The sequence below is a fragment of the Carassius auratus genome, chromosome 21 (genome assembly GCF_003368295.1).
Source record: "Carassius auratus strain Wakin chromosome 21, ASM336829v1, whole genome shotgun sequence".
NCBI classification, from domain to species: domain Eukaryota; kingdom Metazoa; phylum Chordata; class Actinopteri; order Cypriniformes; family Cyprinidae; genus Carassius; species Carassius auratus.
The window spans coordinates 4,662,734-4,680,227 of NC_039263.1; the positions used below are offsets into that span (position 1 = coordinate 4,662,734).

General features: G+C 35.3%; 1 protein-coding gene across 2 annotated transcripts in view; it reads right to left on the reverse strand.

Annotated features, from left to right (window-relative positions):
* Positions 1 to 667: 667 nt before the first annotated feature.
* LOC113038291 (calcium/calmodulin-dependent protein kinase type II subunit alpha) overlaps positions 668 to 17,494 on the reverse strand; it is a 39,795-nt gene continuing 22,968 nt past the window's right edge. The window contains exons 8-19 of one of the 2 annotated variants that reach the window (XM_026195603.1): positions 16,981 to 17,064; positions 16,120 to 16,214; positions 15,899 to 16,021; positions 15,252 to 15,335; positions 14,503 to 14,545; positions 12,594 to 12,634; positions 9,406 to 9,438; positions 9,038 to 9,086; positions 6,976 to 7,051; positions 6,122 to 6,216; positions 3,849 to 4,088; positions 668 to 2,685 (exon numbers count right to left, since the gene is read on the reverse strand). In XM_026195603.1, coding sequence (XP_026051388.1) covers positions 3,856 to 4,088; positions 6,122 to 6,216; positions 6,976 to 7,051; positions 9,038 to 9,086; positions 9,406 to 9,438; positions 12,594 to 12,634; positions 14,503 to 14,545; positions 15,252 to 15,335; positions 15,899 to 16,021; positions 16,120 to 16,214; positions 16,981 to 17,064 — 956 coding nt within the window. In that variant the 3' untranslated portion in view covers positions 668 to 2,685; positions 3,849 to 3,855. The remainder of the gene's footprint in view (positions 2,686 to 3,848; positions 4,089 to 6,121; positions 6,217 to 6,975; positions 7,052 to 9,037; positions 9,087 to 9,405; positions 9,439 to 12,593; positions 12,635 to 14,502; positions 14,546 to 15,251; positions 15,336 to 15,898; positions 16,022 to 16,119; positions 16,215 to 16,980; positions 17,065 to 17,494) is intronic. The other variant, XM_026195604.1, reaches the window with a different exon arrangement.

Here is a 17,494-nt window from a genome sequence, read left to right on the forward strand (position 1 = left end):
ATTGTCACGTGATTTTAGACTAAAACATGTTTTGGAAAATATATTTAACATTAAAACATTTAAAATTGAATAGTATTTTAGTGCATTCTTCATATTTATTATCCTTTATTTATTTTTGGTATTTTTATTTTATTTGAGCAATCATCTGTGAAGTGGCTTCTTTAAAAAGAGACCAAACTTAAGTCTGTACTGAAAAGCATGCAAGAATTAAAATTGGGAAGTTTCATTCTTGGGTCAATGCTCAAAAAGTGATTAAAATATAATGCATGCATTATAACTTTTCCAAAAATATAAAATATTAATTAAAAGATATTATTAAACTAAAATGTAGTACATTCATTTCGAGATTGGTCATTTTCGACTACCTCTCAACAGTCCCAGAGAGTACTTATTTAATTGCAATGAATAGATTTACACAACAAAACAATTGCCTGTTGTAAAAAGTGTTTTTATGCACATTTGAGCTTACTTTTCATTGCTTTTACAGCATTTACCAGCAGACCTCACCAGCATGTGGCATTAAGAATACCAAAAAGTTGATCGTTTTGTGAAGCAATTGGTTCAAAGTTTTGAAAATTACTAGCAAAACCCCATTTCCCATTGACTTCAATAATAACATGCACTTCTTAAAACTGGTCACCAACAGAGTACACAATGACAACTACAAGACTTCGTAAAGCACTTTTATTTATAAGCCCGGTTGCATTAGAGCCAAACTGCAAAAAGTACATTTTACTCAGAAAACGATATCTTACCCACCCACTTTTTGACAATAAAAACAGCATGCCTCAATAAAACACATACGTCAAAAACTATCAAAAGATGCTGTTAGGCCTTTCATAAACTGTGCTGAAACGATAAAGAAGACAAAAACAGGCCACAAAGCAACTCTCTTTCAGTAGCCGTTTACAATGAACCACATTACTAGAAGACATAGAAAAGGTTTCCATGCATTTTATTTCTTTCAAGTCTAAATGTCTTTCTAAAGAGGTCAATAATGAGGAAAACTTTGGATTTCTGTAATGACGATTGAATAGAAATTCAATATTAAGAGCGGATCTTTGTCAAATGTGCCACAAGTAGCCTGAAAGTGTTGAAATAGAGCCAGAAAAAGAGTAGTAAAGTTTACAGTTGGTTGTCTGTTGACAGCAATGATCACACGATTCAACCAGACGACGAGCAGCTTTTATACAGCCAAGGCAAAAAGTTTGATAAAACGAATCGAACAACAAAAAAAAAACGTGCATACAATCATCACGTTAACATTCTTGCTTTACAAAATAAAACAAGAAGCAATATATTTGACAAATCTGACTAAGCTTATACAGTTTTACTAATAGAAATGTAACTTGTTTAGTAGCCTAAATCTGAACACGCATTATTAATCTGTTGCAAAACACATTTTAATATACCTTACAAATGTTTAGATAAGACAAGAGATCGATCTGAATAGCAGTCACTCTTTAGATAACAGATATTCACCAGCAATAGTCTGAATACAATATCAAATCTTTTTGAGCATCACTATATAGAGTTAGCAGCAATGTCCGCTTTCTCGTTTTTAAATAACTTTGATTGTTCGCGTTAATATGAATGTGCATTGGTTGACCGTCGCAGTGAGACTGATCAAGCAAACAGAGCATCTTAAAAAGACATCAGTAGATAAACACGTCAACACGGAGTATTGAACGCTCTCTCTCCAGCAACACGCTTCCATTGAGTTTGAATAGAAGTTAAGCACAAGCATCAAACAGAGCTTTTTCAAGAGACTTCCTTTTGCGATAAAAAGAACAAATCCCTGAATCCTAAATACAAAAGGAAGAACAAATACACCAGCTCTACTGGAAGAACTTTATCAAAGTGCTCTGAGCACACCACACCAGACCCGGATCTCAAACCCTGTACGACAGAAAGAAAGATGCTTTCACATGCATTTAACTCTTCCACTGCCTCCATCAGCATCCACTTTAACTTTAAGCAACAGTTTGTTGAGTGGGTTGCTCAGCTCCCTTGATCCATCTGTTCTTGCAGTGCGGATCATGTGGGTTCATTAGATTGTGTGTGTGTGTGTGTGTTTTGTGCCATAGATGCAGCTTTGATTTCAAGGGCTAAATGTATACTGAAATTCACTGCTGTTCAATGTGCTTCGCTAAACTCGGTAGAAAATGTCCAATGGCGATCGTCTGGAAATCGGGCAGTGGAGAACAAGCTGTGTTGATATCTTACCTAGCACTTCTACTTTGTTTCAGATATATAAACAATCAGATTACATTCGAGTTTATTACAGGTGTATAAGAGAGATTAAAAGACTAGTAATGGAGAAAAAAGAAAAAAGAAACTAGGTATCCGTGTCGTTTTTAGGAAACAGGATCTCTTTTGGAATGTAGTCGTCTTCCCAAATATCTCATCTGTGTCAAATATCTGCAAATGTAGCACTTATGGTCGAAAACATGGTGGCTAATCTTGTATACATAATCAAGATTGCAAAACATTGATACCACGCGGCGGGGTTGCAACAGCATCATAGTTTATCAGTTAAGAAGTGTTCTGAGCAATGAGAATAAATGCTAATGTGAATGTGATGACACCGTGAAGCAGAGGGCCAATGAAGTTCAAGGAATGAGATGAGAAGCTGGGAGCTTGTACATCCTCAAGACAGTGATCCTGCAACTCGGGGATTTTCAACTAGGATGGAAAAAGAAAGTAAGGTTAGTGTGCAAGATGATACAGAGCAGGTCTAAAGAGGAATGTTTTTATGAGCATGTTAGAAAATTCCGGTCCTGGAGGGGTTAAGCTTCAAGAAATCCTGAAATTTTTACAGTGTGTTTGATTTAAAATGGAAATCTGCAGGATGTCCAGGACTGGGATTGTCCAGCGTGTTCACAGATATTATTTAGTCTTCACCAGATATTCAATATATGATGACTGTTATCAAACACGTTTCCTGAAGTTATCTTTTGCCTTTAGATGACTGGAATAGACTCCCACCAGAATGAAAAGATATTAAAAGGCATTGTGGTTTCCTTAAAACATGTATAGGGATTTTAGTGTTACAAATATCGTTTCTTGTAAGTTCTGTTTTTATTTTTATTTTTATTTATTTTTTATTCTTTAAATATCAACTTGTCTATTCGGCAGGAAATCCAGCACATTTTACAATACTCATACATTGTTAATGTGTATTGCAAATAGAAAAGCAGGCCTAAAAATCTGATTTGTTTATTTTTAATCTGCTTATTATTTTTTTTGTGCATCTGTTCAAATAACCTATTCGTTGGATTTTTCTATTTGTGTCACAGTTGGTGTAAACAGTATTTTTGAGCATTTTTACTGACACAGTACAGATATTTGAAAAAGTATTACTTCTGTAGTGTGGAACTGAAGGAGACGTGACAATGGCACCATGTGATCTTTGCTTGACCAATCAGGGGAAAGTTTCATTCCCGCCCACACATGGAAATAAAAATGCAAGCTATTTATCCATGTCTACCCGTGTGTAAAAGACAAAAATCAAGAATTATTATAATTTTTTTTACTAAAAAGCTTGTTTTCTCATGTTTCTGTTTTTCATATAAAAATTTTAAAAAGCAATGAATGCAACGAACATGGACCGATGTAGTCACTGAATGGATTTTGCAAAATAATTCACAGTTAAACCAACACTGTGTGAAGAGTTTAGAAAAAGTGACTACAATATGAAAAGAAAAACTGGTCCTGACACCCAACAATTGCAAAAAGCTCTAGTCTTAATGTTTACCTTTTTAATGTAAGATAGTATAACATTGACTGTTGAATCTGCCTCTGCAATCATCATATTCACAACAACAATTCAGTTTTCGATTGGTTACCTGACTCTTATTTAGTGATGGCAGACGGGGAGCCTGAGCGATGGAAGTGGACTATCTGCCACTTGCCGTCTTTACGATGCCAGATCCGTGTCTCCTCTGACTGGGCAGTGCATGGCATCCCGTTGGTGTCCAGATACTGTGTGATACGAATGTAGGCGATGCAGGCGGCGTCCTCGCCGATCAGGTGGATGTGAGGGTTCAGGATGGTGGTGTGAACCGGCTTGCTGTTCTTCGACCACACTGTTAAAAAATATCATTTAAAAATCAGCTTTTCATAAATATATCTCTAGGTTGCTATAGAGGTGCCACAATCAAATGAATGAGCAACATTTCTTTAAGTAACGTTAATAAAACCTTTGTTCAAACTTTTCTTTTTTTTCAGAACCCATATACAGTACAGAGTAGACCAAAAGTTTGGAAACATTACTATTTTTAATGTTTTTGAAAGAAGTTTCTTCTGCTCATCAAGCTTGCATTTATTTGATCAAAAATATAGAAAAAATATAATATTGTGATATATTATTACAATTTAAAATAATTGTTTTTAAATGTATTATACTTTAAGTTATCATTTATTTTTGTGATGCAAAGCTGAATTTTTAGGATCATTATCACATCACATCTAATATGATGATTCATTATCAAAGTTGGAAACAGTTCTGCTGCTTAATATTTTTTCAGAACATGTGATACTTTTTTAGGATACTTTGATGAATAAATGTAAAAAAAAAAAGAAAAAAAAAAAAAGCTATGTTTTTAAAATATAAATATTTTGTAATAATATAAACTCCTGGTCAGTAATTTGGGGTCTGTAATTTTTTCTTCTTTCTTTTTTTAAAATAAAATCAATACTTTTATTTAGCAAGGATGTGTTAAATTGCTAAAAAGTGATAGTAAAGAAAATATATTATTAGAATATATATTATTATAATTTTATTTTTATTTTGAATAAATGCAGTTCTTTTTAACCTTTTATTGATCAAATATATTAGACAGCAGAACTGTTTCCAACACTCATAATAAATCAGAATATTAGAATGATTTCTAAATGATCATGTGATGGACTGATGTTACATGTGACACTGAAGGCTGGAGGAATGATGCTGAAAATTCAGCTTTGCGTCACAGGAATATTTTTTTTTTTTTTTTTAAGTATATTCAAATAGAAAACTATTATTTTAAGTTGTAATGATATTTCACAATATTACAGTTTTTTCTGTATTTTTGATCAAATAAATGCAGACTTGATGAGCAGAAGAAACTTCTTTCAAAAACATTAAAAATAGTAATGGTTCCAAACTTTTGGTCTGTACTGTAATGTTTTAGCAAAACATTCTTAAAATACATTTTTGTTAGTTGGGATAGTGCTACCATGTGCTACCTCTCAAAACAGATTTTTAAAGAACAAATGACACAGCCAATAGAAACTGACAATGCAATGCACACAATCTGTCGGTGACTGTAGTTTATCTTTGGATACGATTGATACAACATTCCTAAAACACAATGCACAAATCAAAAAGGAAAATTCCTTTATATAAACTGAGCTGCTTTTTAAATGTATTTATAATCATTTATTTTACTTTTTTTTAAAGTGCATAAATCATTAATTTCTGTAAGTTACAATAAATATATCCTTAAAACAAAAGTTGCATTTAACAATTATTTTGGACAAATGGGGTACAGTATTTAAATTATTCAAAAGATGAACAGGCAGCCTTTATTGGACATTTTCATATTTTTCTGTATTGTTTTGAACAAATGAATTCCAAACCATTTTATGGATGTCACAATTAAACACCACATCACTTTCTGCTTTAACAACTTAGAAAACGTCACATATTTTGGATCAGACAGTATCAACTATTTGCATATTTTCTGTATAAAAACCATGCCTGGTCTTAAATAAATCTTTCTCACAAATCAGAGTTTATATCTCACAATTCTAAGAAAAAAAAAATCTGAATTGTGAGATATATGTATATATACTCATAAATCTGAGAAATAAAGTAAAACTCACAATTGTGAGTAATAAAGCCAGAGTTGCAAGATGTAAACGCAATTCTCGGAAATAAAGTCTGAAATAAAGTCAGAAAAGTTGCAATTACCTTGTTTTATTTTTTAATCCAGTTGCTGAAATTAGATTTCATAGCAACTAATATTCAACCAGCATTAAAAAGACTTAATGCTGTAAAATAGCATTAGGCAGAAGCTAATTGAAATTTTGCTTTTAATTGTCAGAAATCAGAAAACAGGTACACATGGCATCTTACAGTTTTCAAAGTAGAAGCGATGGAAATCCAGCCCCTCCACCAGGTTTCCCAGGGCCTCAGGCTCAAACGCTGTAACACTGGGATCACACATCTTCCTGCACACATAACATATCATAATAATATATTAACAATATATCAGCCTTGACATTATCTTATTGGTCTCTGAATATGGTGATGGTGATATATACCCACTTTAATTTGACTATCGATCCTAGGAAATATGAATTATTTTGATGATAGCTGGTTGAGGAGCTCTTAAAACATTATTTCATAATTAGCCAGGAACCAGGCACACCAGCATTCAGACTGAGAGGAGAAGCAGGAATGTACAAGTTTCCTGTGAGGAATATATGGAATGATAACTTGTTCCTGATCAGGTTCTGTGGTGGGGAAACAGCTATGGCCAGAAACTTTCTCCTATTAGATTGTGTTTTATTAATGTCCACACCTACCCCGATCAACTTAGCTGCTGTCATACAGTGAACTTTACGTAATGCATATCGGACAGGAATTCTGCCTCAGAGAGACTTCTTCAAATTACTTCAGAGACTTACTTTAAATCCACCCCAAATTATTTAAGATAAATTGCACAAAAAATACATTAAAGAAAATGCACTGTAGTTGTATTGTCTGCTGCTTTAAATGATTACAATGACTTCATTCCACTCTGTCATTTTCCTAATCGTTGTGGTGTGGACGCTATTCTCATGAGAATGGTTAGTAAAACATCATAGTTATAGTGATGTGAACAGGACTTTACAGATGATAAAGAAAAAAAATGTTATCACTGTTGCCAGTACATTCATATGTGGATGGTGAAAGACCGGATGAAAAATGAACTGTCCCAAACTCACGTGTAATTCTCAAAATCTCCATTACTGATGGCTTCAATGAGTTGCTCAGTTACTTTGATGATTTCTTGCTTCCTCACTGCAAAGATAGCGATTTAGAAGTTGTTTCAGAGGTTTAGAATATGATAAATGTGTCTGTTTGTTTGTGGCTTTTAATTGTTTAATTGACTTATAATGTTAGTGAAGTTTGACAAAATAATTCCTTAACCAATAATGGTAAATAAGTGTAACATCAGAATAAACAATAATGTGCTTAATTCAAAAATTAATCCAATAATTAATCCAAAAATGCTAAACAATAAAATAAAAAATTTACTAAACGTTGAACCTTGAACATTAAAATTTGCTGTTATTTTACCCTCAGGCCATCCAATGTATTGTATAGGTGCCTTTTTTCCTTCAGCAGAACAGTAAAGGAGATTACTGCAATTCACTGAGAGTCAAAAAAGCAAATACAGGCAAGACACAATTAATATCTGTGGCTCCTGACAATATATGGAGGTCTTATGAAGTGAAACAATCTGTCTGTGCAAGAGGAGGATTCAGTCTGATTTAGTGAACTGTTCACTAAAAAGAACCGGTTCAAAAGAATGATTCATTCGTATTCCACCAGATATCCATCCAAGCATCTGACTGAAGCGCTGGCTTACAGGTATTAATGTATATAAAATATTGTTCAGTTTCTCACACAGACCAATAATGTTCTTTCATAAGGCTTTAAAGGTCTCGTTTTTCGTGCTTTTTTGAAGCTTTGATTGTGTTTACAGTGTGCAATATAACATGTGTTCATGTTTCGCGTGTAAAAAAACAGTATTTTTCACACAATTCACCTATCTGTATAGCGCTGTTTTCACTGTCATAAAAACGGGCTGATGTCTTCCTTGTTCTATGAAGTCCCTCCTTCAGAAATTCGTAACGAGTTCTGATTGGGCCAGCGGTTCCTGTGTTGTGATTCGACGGCAGCTGAGCGCAGGCTTCCCTACTGGAAACTTGATTGGAGTAGTTTTGAGAAGCAAGTGGGCAGGAGCATGTGCAGGAGATGTATTTATAGTCACAGGAGCGTTTTTACTGACGAGATGCGCATGAAAATCGCATTTGTTTTTTTGCACAGCCCTAAGATCTAGTTAACAAAGCTAAACAGCGTTGCCCTTTGTGCAATAAGTTACAGAAACTGTTACAACTTAAATAATAAAATACACTTACCGGTTGTGGTCCATAAACAACGCCTTCTTCAGACAAAGAGGGAACTGCTCCATCTTTCAGGAATAATCTTTTTGCGGATCCGGCATTAAACTGATTGAGACTGAGAAAGCTGTCCTCAGCAAAATGTGCTGCACATAGTTTTACATGTGGATTATAATTTTCCGGAACCGAGTTAAACATAAATTGTAACCATTGATCTCCATGTACAGCGTCCCTGGGAAGCCCAAACAGAGATGATTGGACTCTGAGATTAAAATAACAGCGTTTCGACGAAATGGCGACAAACACAAATGCAGCTCTTCCTTCTTCCCCGTCGGAGCGCAACAAGGCCACGCCCGCTTTTTGTGTGTTCATGTGGGCGGAGGTTAGTCAAAAAACGGTTTTAGTGATGTCATTACTGCAGGAGCTAGAGGGATGTAGTCCAAACGGGTCGTTCGATGTAGGCAAATTCTGTTAAATAAAATATCTCGCTTGGCATTGAACTTTGAGATGGGATCAAGAAGAACGGGACCTTTAACATATCGTCAGGAGCCATAGATATTAATTTTGTGTTCCTTGATAAGCTTTTTTTTTCATTCTCTAAAACCGGTAGCTGTTGACTTGCATTTTATGAATCACCTAGGACCACAGTTTCAGCTAAAACTGTTTTACTGAAGATAAAAGTCACCTACTCTGTTCATCCTGGATGTCCTGAAGGTGAGTAAATTAACAGCAACTTTTCATTTTAGGCTGAACTCTCCCTTTAATTCAAATGAACCTCGTTGACAGGAAGCTCCTGCTATGGTGTGTCAGAAACTGGAGGAAATGTGTAATGCTCTGAGTCCCTAAAACCAGAAAAAGACCAACAGACAGACAGTCTCACCTCTAGTATCCTCATCCTCAATTGTGGTGCTGGTACTCTCTGACGATTCCTATTAATGACACATTAAGATTCAGTATTTTTATTGGCCAAGATCACATAAAACATAATCAGAGTTGACCGGCTGTGCCTTCAAGAAAGAAAGAATTAGTGAAAATCAGAGGATTTCAAGTCAGCAGCTTCGATCCTGCAACAATAAATGAGTCAGATCTTCACCAGCTTTACAAATGTGATGTAACATCAATAACAGAAGAAAAAAAAGAAAGTCCAGCTCCATGGCATCCACGTTTTGCACTTTGTTGGGTTGCGGTCTTTAAAGGTTGCCAGTTTGTGGCAGATTGTCAACAGGACACAGCCTGTTTCACACTCACCATCAGCTGGGTGCTGGAACTGGACTTCCTTTTCTGGAAGAGAAATGAGAAGAGATTAGACAGAAACAAACATTATGAGATGGAAAGAGGGCGATGAGAGGAACAGCTGTGATTCTGAATTCTGTGGCCCAGCACTGTCTCACTCATCTAACACATCAGATTCAACTCCTCAACTCATTAACAGAGACTTGAGTTCATTCCGCCCTGAAGTGGGTCAGAAAAGGTCAAAAGAGTTGAGAGAAAACATGATGCATGTCAGATACGCGTCACGTTCAGCAGTGGCAGCTCTTAAAGTAATAGCAGCTAAAAAAACTAAACAATAAACAGCTGCTGTGATGTCTATTAATCAAAGTACAAAGAAAAAAAAGAAGAAAAAACAAGTTTTATAGATTTAAGGATTCATCTATATTTCATTTAGAATTTTTCTGCTGAAGTGCACAGGTAAATATGACATTTATTATGTTTTTTTTTTTTTTTTTTTGCATGTGAAGAATCAAACACATCCACCACATTTTATTCTGATGGGCCTTAATCTGTGTAATAGCAGATGATATCTTGCAGATGTAACATTTCAAGATAAATCATAAAGTATTTAATATTACTATTATGTAGTGCCACCGACTGACTGATCCACATGAGTCCTCGAGTCCTGAGTAGCAAGCGAAATCGCTATCAGCAGATAAGAGCTGCCACAATCGCAGTTGAGGGCAGAAATCGTTTAACATGCCAGTTTACCTGCGCAACACAATGTGAGGAGGTCCAGAGTGGATGCATGGTGCTGTGAGACAACAGACAGGCCCAGTGAAGACAGGACTAGCTTATGATATGGCAGATATACTACGAGTGGTGTGCTACTCCAAAATGAGCCATGGTGTTTTGTTCTTGTGTTTTCAAAGAACCGGTTGATTGAATGATTCAAAGACTCACTCACAGATACACAAAAAAACTGAACTGGTGAATATAATATAATATAATATAATATACAAACCCGATTCCAAAAAAGTTGGGACACTATCCAAATTGTGAGTAAAAAAGGAATGGAATAATTTACAAATCTCATAAACTTATATTTTATTCACAATAGAATATAGATAACATATAAAATGTTGGAAGTGAGACATTTTTAAATGTTATGCCAAATATTGGCTCAAAAAGTTTGGACAGGTAGCAATAACTGGCCGGAAAAGTTAAATGTACATACAAGGAACAGTTGGAGGACCACTTTGCAGCTTATTATGTCAAGTGGCAACATGACTGGGTATAAAAAGAGCCTCTCAGAAGTCAAGATGGGCAGAGGATCACCGATTCCCCCAATGCTGCGGCGAAAAATAGTGGAGCAATATCAGACAGGAGTTTCTCAGAGAAAAATTGCAATGATTTTGAAGTTATCTTCATCTACAGTGCATAATATCATCCAAAGATTCAGAGAATCTCTGTGCGTAAGGGTCAAAGCCGGAAAACAATACTGGATGCCCGTGATCTTCGGCTCTTAGACAGCACTGCATCACATACAGGAATGATACTGTAATGGAAATCACAACATGGGCTCAGGAATACTTCCAGAAAACATTGTCAGTGAACACAATCCACCGTGCCATTCACCGCGTGCCGGTTAAAACTCTATAGGTAAAAAAAAGCAGCCATATCTAAACATGATCCAGAAGCGCAGGTGTTTTCTCTGGGCCAAGGCTCATCTAAAATGGACTGTGGCAAAGTGGAAAACTGTTCTGTGGTCAGACAAATCAGAATTTGAAGTTCTTTTTGGAAAACTGGGATGCCATGTCATCCGGACTAAAGAGGACAAGGACAACCCAAGTTGTTATCAGCGCTCAGTTCAGAAGTCTGCATCTCTGATGGTATGGGGTTGCATGAGTGCGTGTGGCATGGGCAGCTTACACATCTGGAAAGGCACTATCAATGCTGAAAGATATATCCAAGTTCTAGAACAACAAATGCTCCCATCCAGACGTCGTCTCTTTCAGGGAAGACCTTGCATTTTCCAACATGACAATCCCAGACCACATACTGCATCAATTACAACATCATGACTGTGTAGAAGAAGGATCCGGGTACTGAAATGACCAGCCTGCAGTCCAGATCTTTCACCCATAGAAAACATTTGGTGCATCATAAAGAGGAAGATGTGCAAAGAAGACCTAAGACAGTTGAGCAACTAGAAGCCTGTATTAGACAAGAATGGGACAACATTTCTATTCCTAAACTTGAGCAACTTGTCTCCTCGGTCCCCAGACGTTTGCAGACTGTTATAAAAAGAAGAGGGGATGCCACACAGTGCTAAACATGGCCTTTTTGAGATGTGTTGATGCCATGAAATTTAAAATCAACTTATTTTCCCTTTTAATTAAAAATTTTCTCAGTTTAAACATTTGATATGTCATCTATGTTGTATTCTTAATAAAATATTGAAATTTGAAACCTCCACATCATTGCATTCTGTTTTTATTCACAATTTGTACATTGTCCCAACTTTTTTGGAATCGGGTTGGTAATATAATATAATATAATATAATATAATATAATATAATATAATATAATATAATATAATTAGGGCTTCATGAAAAATGCATTAATCGTGCAATAATTTCCTGACATCCAATACAGTAGTACAGTTGTTATAGTACTAAATGCAGTTGCTGACAAACGTGATGCAGGACGGTCGTAATGTTGCATGTTGTATATAGCAGCTAAGTATTAGTTTGATGAAGAAGTTGAAGTTGACGAAGTCACAAAAGAATTGACATTCACATTTCAAAAGACATAACTTGCTTCTTTTCCGAATGAGTCAACATTCTGAACTAATTGGCTGAATGAATGACTCGCTTAATTAAGATTGTGACTTACCACCACCTAGTGGTAGTTTAAGTAATTTAAGTTTAATCAGAGTATAATAATAATAATAATTTCATATTTTTATTAATTATAAAGATTTCTCTCTAAAGCCATTTTTTGTAATGTCTATTCAATGCTTTATTCATCTAAAACAATAATGACTATCTTTCGGAGAGTAAATTCTCAGCGGAAATTGATGTGCAATTAGCTTAAAAAATGTAATTGCTTGTTAGCCCTAAATGTAATACATAATGTACAAAATTTAATTTGTAGTGTGCAAATAATAGACTTAAATCAAAGGAGTATTAATTAAAATCACTCAGTTATTTCCACCCTACCTTCACACCATCTGTCTTCTTGCTGGTCCCACTTTTCCCTCCTGAATGAGAGACAAAGAAAAAGAGTGAAATTGCTATAAGAAAGGGCACAAAAGCCCAGAAAAGCATAGTGAGGGGCATAGCACTGCTCGTCTCTCCAGCTGCAGCTGGCTCTGGAGGATCTGTTGACTTTTTAAAATAGGTCCTGGGAGTTTCCAGCATGCATAATCACATGCTCCCACACTCCAGGAAGGCTACACTATTAAAAGCTGCTCTGAACAACAATCAGGAAAACTGAGCAAATATCAAATGTAAAAAAATAATAATAATCTTTATTAAAAAAAAGAAAAAAAAGAATACATGTAGATTTAAAAAATGCATGCACAAATTAGTCCAAAACTAGAAGATGCATAAAAATAAACTATATTTCCTTACTTTTCATTATTATTTTTTTTATTAAAAACCTGTATCACAATTTAATGGACAGAGAGAGTAACTAAAACCTAAAAGTGCACTGCTGACTCAAGCCGGTATGTTTCCGCTGGACATTATCTTAAAGCAGTTAGTGGAGAATGACCACTCTGAGTAAAAATAGACAGGAAGTGATGAATGATCGAGAGTGTTTGGGAGTGATAGAATGGCCTGTGAAAACGCTACGGCTGCTACACTTGAACAGGTGGAGCAATCTATTTTAGATCAGACATTGCTGACCTTTTATAGACCCTCAGACGAGGAACAGAATTCTTAAAAAAGAAAATAGGATCGGTTTAAGGTATCGGGAGTCCGTCATCTCCAACTATTTGAAAACATTTTTACAGACATGCATGGTGCCTACATAAAAATAAAAGATTGTATGTCTAGCAAATGCAACTTCATTTCAACAGTGTGGCCTTATGAAGTGAAACGATCTGCCTTTACAGGAAACAACATTATTTGGCAAAAAATATTATTTTTCTAGTTTTAGTGAATAAAAAATTCACCTGTATCTTAAGGTCAAGTAAATTTACATATTTGAGTGTACTTTCCATTTAAGGTGCAGCTACATTTACTTTTGTAATGGTGAAATTACAAAGACAAAATCTCAACCAGAAGGCTCAAGTTTTTAGTATTTTGTACACACTTCGAACATTCAAATCCCTGCATTTACCAATAGACCCAATGGGCAATGGAAGGAATTTCAACGAAGCTTCACTAATGTGACCGCACACTTACACCTGAAAAACTTGAAATATACCTAAAGCACAACGGCATCATCTTCATCTTGCAAATGCAATCTGTCCTTGGTTTGGGCCATATATCATCAATGCATTATGAATGGTGAGAGAAATACACATGCTCTGAACTTTGAATGGACCTGGTGTCCCATACACACTGTGGAACTGCTGTGATCACTCGAATTGACATAAACTCACATTAAGGTAGACTGATCTCTCTCTAGAGGAATCAGAGTTTACACTGTGAGGTGCTTATATAATAAATAATAATACCAGGATATGTTATGATTTATAACAGCTGTACTGTCATCTCACCACCAGAGGTCCCCTGTATATTGAGAACTTGGGACTTTGCATCTTACACTGGTTTCTCATTTATTTATCAGTTTCTATCTTTAGTACAAGGGTTGGACAAAATAATGTGAACGCCTAGGAAATAGGGAAATATATGTTGTGCCACCTTAATACAGCTTTCTACCCGCCAGATCTGATTCACAACTTTCTCCAATGAAAGTCATCTATCAGAAAATCAGTCATTTTCTACAGAGATGTTGAAGAAGGTTCACACTCTTCTGTATATGATTATGTTTTTGCTGATTTGTCTGGCCAGGCCAAGTCTCTGTGCAAACATTTGTTCCAGTGTAAAATAATCTGTGGTTTCTGATCAAGACATACTGTTCTTAAGAAGATTATATGAGATAGATTATTAGAGTTACCTGAGAAGTTTCTGGTGGCCAGCATAGTAGTGAGAATAGCACCCTTAAATAAAACACAAACAGAGGATCTTTTAGCAAACGTTTCTTAGTAATAATGGTGTATTGCTATGCAAAATTCAGAATTGATGAACTTTCTCCCTTTTAGTTTATTAATTAGATTTTGAATTGAATCTACACCACAGGAAATTTAAATGGAATGACAGAAAAAGTGTGTGTTCTTCCATCTTGGTACATAAAAGTTTTTTAATTTCACTAATAAATACAGTGAATGTTATTATGTATAAATACAAATTCTTTAGATTAAATTTCTATCTGTCCTTAATGTATTTAAACTTTATTTGACCATTTTGTATTTATCTTTTACAAACAAATATTTGTCATACTAATATTCAAAGCTTGTCTTTTCTAATAACAAATTAATTCATGAATAAATGTCTATTTTTACTCCAAACGTTCAAATTCAGATTGCAGTTCTGCATCTAGTTTGCTACGTCTGTTCAAATTCTGGAACTGAATTAGAATTCGAAAGGCATTCTTGATTCAGAACGATGTACACCTGTGATTGCTAAGAACCCAAATAGCCTGATTTCCCCCCATAATTTATTAAAGTGAAGTGTGTGACTCTGTGTATGATGATGATGATTATTATTATTATTCATGAAACAACTCTTGTGCAAGCTTTCAGTTACCAGCCCAGAACTTTAAATGCAACTCACAGAAGAGTTTCTCTCAGCCTTACGAGAACTTACCTTGAGCTTTCTTCTAGCGTTGAACTTCTTCAAGCATTCAACAGTCTCCTGTCTGTGCATGCAAGATGCAACAGTGGAGCGATGCTAAAAGAGGTGAAACGAGAGGTTATTTGGAGAACATTACTTTTAAAAAATGACAGGATTTTAACGGTAAAAAACTGTGAAAATACAACAGTGCAAATCTGTTAAATGGTTAATGGTTCCTGTAAAAGTTACTGGGAAAATAATTCCCAGAATTCTCTGCATTGCATTTCAAAATTGGCTTGAATTTGATGTTTTTTCTTTGAAATAACTATGTTTCTTCTTATTTTTTTCTTATCTGTGTTATGTTTGTTAGGGGGTTGTATGTTCAGTACTTCAAATGATTGGTATACTAACATAATATCAGTTAATTAAATTACGGTATTTAACTGTAAACTTAAGGTAAAATCGTCACACCTAAAAAGTTGTTATGGTACAGTCGAAATGGGGAAACCACAGTTTCCAGTTTTTTTACTGTAAATTTTACAGTGCAAATATTATTAGGGTTAATTCATTTGCTGACTAGATTAACTGAATTCAGATGTACATATAAGTGATCAAAAGCAATGATATATTAACTATTCCCAAAGATAAAACACGTAGTGGTGTTCCAGTAGTGAACTCACGGAGATCCACGGGTGCTTGAGTGCCTCCGCAGCACTGATGCGTTTAGCTGGGTTGATGGTCAGCATCTTATTAATAAGATCTTTCGCCTCAGGGGTGACTGTGTCCCACTCAGGTGAAGGAAACTGTGGGTGTAACAACGTGATCCAAGAGTGAATCAGACATCCATTAGCACTTCTGGCATGATTGTCATCAATATTATATGAAGGATGCATGAACTGACATCATAGGCGCCAGCTTTAATTTGCTGATAGAGTCTATGCTGGTCTTCATCCCAGAAGGGTGGGTATCCGACCAGAAGGATGTAGAGAATCACACCTAAAGGAAATTAAGTTAGGAGACGTGATTTCACAATACTCTGTTAACAAATGCACAGCTTTGATTTGTGCAATACTGATGCAACTGTGCAAGCTAAGGAAGACCTAGGTTGCATTTATTTATTTATTTGACTATGTGTGTCAAATGTGCAGGGTATTTTGAAAATGCATTTGCAGGAAAGATTAGAGCTGGAGGTTGTGATTTTGGCCTACTTTTATAATGTACCACGGCTGCTCAAACATTTATAACATTTATCTGTAAACATGTATAAAAAAATAGATTGTTTTACAGAATTGGACTGATTCTTCAAAATACAGAACATAGAATAAAACATTTATTTAACAGCCCTTTAGAGGAATGAGTTTTGGGCTGGAAAGCTTTTCTGGGATCTGACAACCCTGCATTTAACAAGTGCATTAATAGAGTGCTGGTGTATATATAATACTGTATATATGACTGCAGAGATTAGCTCCCATTTAAACACAGGAGCATCAAGACACTGATGTTGGGTTGATGTGGCTTGGCATTAATCCTTAATGGATCTCACTCAATGTTTCTCTCCCAGAACAGAAAAGGACCTCCTCAAACTGTCGTCACAAATTGGGAAAAATCATTTTCTCTAAAATGTCACAGTGCATATTGTTGCTGCACAAAATAAAAGAGCGGATCTTCATTAGTGATCACATTCGTGAAGTAATTCTACCATAAAACACACACGACATTAACATGTATCAATGTTTAATGCAAAAATATGAAATAAACTAACCACATGCCCACAGGTCTACAGCTTTTCCATAGGGGTCCTTCCGTAAGACTTCTGGAGAGAGGTAACCAGGAGTGCCAGCAAACCCTGATGTGAAGAAAAATCATGGCTTTATTTGAGTCTAAATGTATGAAACTGAAAATGTTCATATTAGAAATAGTGAACACTGCAGCATAGCACTAGCTACATATAATACATAAGATCACTACTGTACAAGATTTTACTATAATAATAAAATCTCACACACTTTGTATTCAAAATTAGATTGTTTAAACAGTGTAAGTTTTTTAATTTGTTGTTCTAGGCTGAGCAATTTCATGAGTGCTATAGACACTTATTAGGTTCAACAATTTGTTAATGCAAATATGCAATCAGTCAATCACATGGCAGCAACTTAATGCATTTAGGGGCCCTATAATACACCCGGCGCAATGCGACGCAAGGCAAGTGTGTTTGCTAGTTCGCAATTTCCCATCCAGCGCCACATCGTTTAATTTGCAAATGCATTTGCGCTCAT